The sequence below is a fragment of the Prionailurus viverrinus genome, chromosome E1 (genome assembly GCF_022837055.1).
Source record: "Prionailurus viverrinus isolate Anna chromosome E1, UM_Priviv_1.0, whole genome shotgun sequence".
Taxonomy (NCBI): domain Eukaryota; kingdom Metazoa; phylum Chordata; class Mammalia; order Carnivora; family Felidae; genus Prionailurus; species Prionailurus viverrinus.
In genome coordinates, this window is record NC_062574.1 from 46340812 (window position 1) to 46347084 (window position 6273).

The 6273-nt window shown below is 62.6% G+C and overlaps 1 protein-coding gene across 1 annotated transcript; it reads right to left on the bottom strand.

Annotated features, from left to right (window-relative positions):
* Positions 1-430: 430 nt before the first annotated feature.
* Positions 431-4875, bottom strand: BTBD17 (BTB domain containing 17). Its single transcript, XM_047831594.1, has 3 exons — positions 4776-4875; positions 3057-3333; positions 431-1691 (listed from the first exon to the last, which is right to left on the bottom strand). The coding sequence occupies exons 1-3, from the start codon at positions 4858-4860 to the stop codon at positions 617-619; spliced, it is 1437 nt and encodes a 478-aa protein (XP_047687550.1). The 5' UTR covers positions 4861-4875; the 3' UTR covers positions 431-616.
* Between the last annotated feature and the right edge of the window lie 1398 nt (positions 4876-6273).

Below are 6273 nucleotides of genomic sequence, written 5' to 3' on the forward strand. Positions count from 1 at the left end.
CCACCAGCCTTCACACCAGCTCAGGGTGGGTCCCATGAAAGATCAGTCTTTTGGTGGACAGGACCATACAAAGCCTAATTAGCCAAATTGAGGGGAGGGGCGCACCCTCTGGAAGTCAGGGCTCAGAAATTGCCCAGCTAAGCCTCTTGAAAAAAAGTCCAGCAAGGGGTCCTGGAGGCCCCCAGATTTCCCAGGCTGGCCCATTTGGTTGCCCTTACCTGCCCTGTTCCGTGTGGGGGTGGGGACCTTCGAGAAAACCTAATGAAAGGTGGGGGAACCCCACACCTCTGGGACCATCCTTGGGCTGTTTTTACCCGGGAGCTGGGTAGTTCAATCATCCCCTCGGCTCGCTGAGCATCGGTTTATTCAACCAAGAGCACTGCCTTCGAGGCAGCTGTGAAATCAGCTCCTGAAACCAAGCATCTGGTCTACCACCCCTCCCCTGGACGCCACCCCAGCTCCAAGGCCACCCCAGCTCCAAGGCCACCGCACCTGGCCGCCCAGGGGACCAATGGAGGCACCTCCATTCGTGGCACGCCTCCCACATGCCGAAGGCCATCAATGCCAGGCCTCTATTTCCCACTCCAGAGGCGCCCCCCGCCCCCGGCCCACTTGGCTACTTGGGGGTCCGGATGAGGGTGTGGTAGACCGGCTTGACGATGAGGTGCAGGTGCAGAGCGTTCTCCACCAGGTACTCGGAGTTGCGCCGCTGCAGGTCTGCGTGCGCCAAGAAGTCACCGGCCTCCTCGCTGCTCTGGTGGAAACTGTAGGCGTGGCGCACCAGCAGGCGGCCGTGCTGGCGCGCCCCCACCAGCACGGTCTTCTGGAAGCTCACACCCGCCGCGTCACCGCCGCTGCTGGCCGGCGTGACCACCAGGCGCGGCCGGCCGTCCTCTGGACGCGCGGCCGGCAGCGCGGTGCCCGCGGCGTCCGCGTAGACGGGCCGCAGGCTGACGGGCAGCCAGCGCGGCGAGAAGAGCACGTTCCACGTGACCCGGCGGCCGGCGTCGTGGCCGCTCGGGCCCAGCTGCGTCTGGAAGCTGGTGCTGCGGTCGTCGCGGGCCGGGTTGTTGATGACCCACGGGGCGCCCCAGGCGGGCGCGAGGTAGTTGCGGGGCAGGAAGGCGCTGCCGTTGACGTCAAAGAACTTAGCAAAGTGTAGCGGCGAGGCGGCGTGGAACTGGTAGGCCTGCAGCAGGAGGTCGGCCACCGCGTCGCCGTGGCGCGCCAGGGCGGCCGAGCGCGCCTGCAGCTGGAACAGTTGCGCGGGCGGGATCATGGGGTAGCGGATGGCCCGCAGCGCGCGCTCGGCCACGGCGGGGGGCGGTCGGGCGCGGCCCAGCCACGTCTCCAGCGCGTGGAATAGCTCCAGCTCGTCCTGCAGCACCAGGTCCGAGCGCGGCAGGAGCTGCCCCAGCAGCTCGGGGCTCACGGCGCCCCACTCTGCGCTCCCCGCCACGGCCGACAGGTTCCAGGCCAGGAACTGCAGGCAGCTCTGGCGCAGGGCCTCGTCCCCGGTGCTCACCGCGTAGTGGTACCAGCCCACCGCCGGGCCCGCGCCGCCCGCCAGGTGCGCGCGCATGTAGTCGGCCACGCCGCGCTGCAGGGACGCCACGCCGTACTTGGTGGCCAGCCTGTGCAGGGGGATGGCCTGGGCCAGCAGCACGGTCAGCTCGCCGCAGTAGAGGTACCTGCGGGAGAGGCGTAGAGATGCGGCACGGGCAGGGCAGGGCCGGCTCTGCCCCACGCGCGCAGGGGACCCGGCCTTGGGTGTGGGCAAGGTGCGAGCGGAGCAGTGGACCCTGAGGCTTCCTGTCTTCCTCTCAAGGACCCTCCTCGCCCATCCTGCTTCACCCCTCTTCTTTACGCTTCTCTGGGGACATGGACACAGCATGTCGTTACTGAGCATCTATCAGATGCCCTGCTCTAGGCCGCAAGACAGACGAGGCTCCCGCCATGGTGGGGTTTACAAGCCGGGTGCAGATCCATATCCTACTAGCAAGCGGGCAAATCATTCAACTTCCCTGAACCTTATGCTGATCAGCTGGGAAAGCGGGTAACAGGGCCGCTGTGACAGCTGTGGGGAGAAGGAAGGAGGCACGGGGGGTAGGGGGGCGCTGGTTGCAGGGAAGGCCGTCAACAAGGGTTAATTCCCTCTACCCTCCCCCTTTGCTTGCAAGCTCCTCTTTCTCACTGCATCTTTCCTGGCTTCCGGCTGGCTCACTCACTCCCTGTCGCTGTCTGCTCCCATCCCCCTGGCCACCCTTCCTGCCAGGTCCCCACTGGCACGCGCTCTGTCCGGCTGTGGTGACAACCGCCCACAGCTGTCTCTTCTTTCCGCTGCATTTTAGTCTCACATGTTTGCCTCTGGGAATAAAAGATGGTTTCTCAGCCTCCCTTCCAGCGGGCGTGGCCATGTGACTGAATTCTAGCCAATCAGAGGTCCGCAGAGGCGCTGTGTGGGATTGGGGGCGGGTGGGGGGGGCCTTTTGCCCTTCTGTGTTACCCCTCTTCCTATTGCCTGGAATTCTGCCGCCCTCTTGTCTAAACTATTAAAACGGGGTTACTTTCTCTGACTCTAGTGTGAATGGCGCCCTTGTGCAGCGCACCGGAAGGGAGCAGGAGATAGGAGAGAGAGCTGGCTTACTCTCCCTGGCCCTGAACTTCAAACCCTGACCAGACACAAAAACCACATGGAGGCTCTAAAACAAACAAACAAAAATGATAGCTGGGCCCAACCCCAGACCTGAAGCCGGTGATCCAGAGCCGGGTCTGGGAATCTGCAGTTTTTAAAAGCTCCCAAGGCCAGGTTTGGAAACAGCTCTGCCAGCATTGGTAATTGACATCAAAACGCACAGAGCTTGCAGCCAAGGGCGGGGGGGGGGGGGGGGGGGTCACGCTGCATTTTGCAAGAGGGCAGAGGGAGAAGGGATGCATGGGGGGCTGCACTGTCATCCCCATGACCTCCGGGGGACGGGTGGACATCGTGTCCGCTAAGGGGCCGAGACGCCAGGGCCTTGGAAAGGGGTGAAGTCTCCCCCCTAACCCTTCCGCACCTGATGAACTTGTCAAAGACCGCAGCACAGTCCCGGGGCTCCTGAAGCACCGCCTCACTCTGGTTACTCAGCAGCTCCCGGAACAGCTCACTGTGCAAGCCCAGCAGCAAGCGGTGGGCGTGGAAGACCCGGACCTCGTCGGTGCCCGCAGCCTGCACCCGCAGGACCACATCGCTGGCATTGCCCTGCCGCAGAAGCTCTTGCAGGCGTTGGAGCAGCAGCTGGGAGTGGTTGATGGAGGTGCCCGTGGATTCCCCGCCAACATCGGCTCTCTGAGCTGCAGCGGGAAGGAACACGGCGCGGCTGAGAAGGCACCTGGGCCCCGGGGTGCGATCTAGGGGCGCAGAGGGACCAGCTGGAGACGCGTGTGCTTGGGTGTGGGCAGAGGGCAGGCAGGCCTGGGGAGGCCGTGCGCCTACCCATTTGTGCCCACGGAGCTTGTGGACGCGTGTATGCACACACAGGCACATCCTAGGTGAGGAAGATTGTGAACCTGACCCTGAGCAGACCCTGAGATGATGCTCTTGCAAGGGGGGTTGTTGATTCCCAGCAAGGAGAGATCATGGACCAGTGGGGGACAAAAATGCTCAGAACTGATCTCCAGGATGCCAGACCCCCAGGCAAGGGTTGAGGAACCACTAGGTCCCCACCCCTCTCACCTCCTGATAAAAGCACAAACCAGCTGATTAGACAGGCATTCCGTACACAAATAAGCACTGTAGTCTGGGACTCTTGATACATGAGGGAAGTGACAGGAGTCAGGGTAAGGCTACTTGAGGTGCAGAAATCAGGGATGGCTCCCTGAGGAAGTGACAAGAAGGACCCAGCCTTGCAAAGGCCCTTGAGAAGGATGGGCTCGGGGTGCCTCGAGGGAGGGTTGGGTGGGGGGGGGGGGTGTGGGCAGAGCACTGAGCGGGAGGGGCAGCATGAGAGGAGGCTGTGGGCAGGAGGAGAAGCTCTTTCCAGGCCCAGCTGCCCTCTTGGGTGCTGACCTCTGAGACTGAAGTCCACTTGCAGGAGGTGGCTTGTGGGGGACCAGAGAAAATACAGAGGTCGGGCTGCAGCTGGAAAGGGACTCTCATGGTCCCATCCGGCCCTTCTGCCATGTTTCTGGGGATGCCGTGAGGGTCAGATGGGGACATGCACTCAGTTACAGAAAACCCAGTGACAGAAAATGCGGCCAGCGGCTTCCCCAAGCAGAGAACAGTGTGAGGAGGCTCAGAGGGAGACAAGGTGGGTGCCTGAGAGCAGCAGATGAGCACCTGCCCCAACACACACACACACACACACACACACACACACACAGGTCCATGGCCCATGTGGACTATGGCAGAGAAGGCTCACACGACAGCAGAGCATCTGTGTGTCAGAGAAAGGGGAACAGAGGGAGGAGGGGAGGGTGAGAGGTGGGTGGGCTGTTAATTTCCCAACCCCACCTCCCCAAGCTGTCACTATGAAGGCCCCGAATGCTGATGGCATTACACTCGGCCCCTGCCTGGGCCCACTTGTCTGGGGGAAAAGGTCTTCTTGCCATTAAGACCCCTGCCTGCCCGCCCTGCCCTTTTTCCCTCTGAGGCCGGCCTCCTCCACGGAGTCTGCAGTGATGAAATCGCCCTGGCCTGCTGGACACCGCCCCCTCCCGGCCTCGTGGCGCTAGGGCCCAGCAGTCCTGCCTCTCTTCCCTGCCCTCCACCCTCACCCCACCCACTGCCCACTCACCTGCTCGAGTGGCCAGACCCACCAAGGTCAGGATGGCCCAGAAGCTGGCCCAGGACCGGGGCTTGGCATAGCCCAGCCGAAGCATCTTTGTGCCCCGCCCCTGAGCTCGCAGGAGGGACCTCGAAGCCCAGACCACTGTGCTCACATCCCTCCTCCTTATATAGGATTCAGCACAAGGGGATGGCACCCCCCTTCCGGGCCAGCTTCCCTCCCCCCACCCAGCCTCTGCTTCGGATTGGTGGAAACTGGCCCCAGCTGTTGCCCAGGCAACCACTTAAGCCAGAGAGCTGCGGCCTGGGGCTATTGTGCTGCCCGCGGGCCCCCGAGGGGGACAGATCCGGCACCCTCCCCCACATCTTCTACCACCCACCGGAGCTGGTCCTTTCTCTCCTGGGAGGTTTTAGGCTCTCCAAAGGGCAGGCAAGGGGCTCCAGGACCTCTGGCAGCTGCTGGCCCAGAGGGTCCCAGTCCCCTCCCCCAATCCCCAGGCACAGTCTCCGTCCTGGCCCAGAATACGCTTGGCAGCATCTTGGCTAAAGTGCCATGGTGAGCAGGCTGCAAAGAAGGCCCCGGAAGAGAAGAGGGAAGAGCTGCTTGGGCCCCCATCCCTCCCCCTCTTCCATTCTGGGGTGGGCTAGGTCTTCAGAGAGGAGAGCAAGGGTCTCGAATAGGGGCCCGTGGGGTAACTCGCATCACTTTCGTGTTCCTTGTCGAAGCCTGTTCCCTGCATGCTCTGGGAAGGGTGATGGGTCTTTCGAGAGGCCCCCTGGGGACTGGGACCATCATCCTCCAGGATCAAGGTGAGCTAAGGTGGCAGGGCTGGGCACAGCAGAAGCACCCTGGGCTGGGCACCACTGCACGGGAGGCCCTCCGTCCAGAGCAGGGCTGGCCCTCGGCAGACAGCCCACCCCCGGCCCAACTGGCACAAAGCTGAGCATCGGGACTGGAGATGCTGAGGTGGCCACCTGTCTGCCCTGTCACTTCCTTTAATTCCCCTTCCCTGAGTGCCTCGGTCTCTAGGCTCATCTCTTGGAAGGCTTCTTTTACCAGCTTCTGTCTAACTTCCAAATGTAATTTTTCCCTTCCCAGAGTTCCAAGGAGACACACGGCAGACCCGTGTGTAGGAGAAACTGAGGCAGAGAGCTGGGTGGGTTGGTGCACAGGAGTGCTCTTCTAAATCCAAAGGAACAGGGAGCGGAGGGTGGGGCCTAGAACTCAAGGGCAGTGGGTGTGTCCGTGTGTCCTGTGGAGGCCTCACCTTTCCGGGAACCGGGTGGGGCCCGGCCCAGCTCTTCCGGGGAGGGACTCCTTCAGGGTTGATGAACTGAAGTGGGGGGGCTCCAGATAGATCCAGCTCAGTTTCCCCCAAGGCTGAGTCCTTGACTGGGGGTGGAGCCTGCCCTCGCTCGCGGTCTGGATCCCAGGCACCAGCTCTGTGCATTGATTTCTGCTCCCGGCTGGCACAGCACAGAGACTCCTACAGCCCCACCCCCTCTCC

What these genes read in the sequence shown, in the direction of transcription:
- BTBD17 (XM_047831594.1), bottom strand. Translation starts at nt 4,860, where the DNA reads ATGCTTCGGCTGGGCTATGCCAAGCCCCGGTCCTGGGCCAGCTTCTGG. An exon ending in GGGTCTGGCCACTCGAGCAG is followed by an intron (nt 3,334 to 4,775) that starts GTGAGTGGGCAG and finishes TTCCCGCTGCAG; the next exon opens with CTCAGAGAGCCGATGTTGGC. An exon ending in GTCTTTGACAAGTTCATCAG is followed by an intron (nt 1,692 to 3,056) that starts GTGCGGAAGGGT and finishes CCTCTCCCGCAG; the next exon opens with GTACCTCTACTGCGGCGAGC.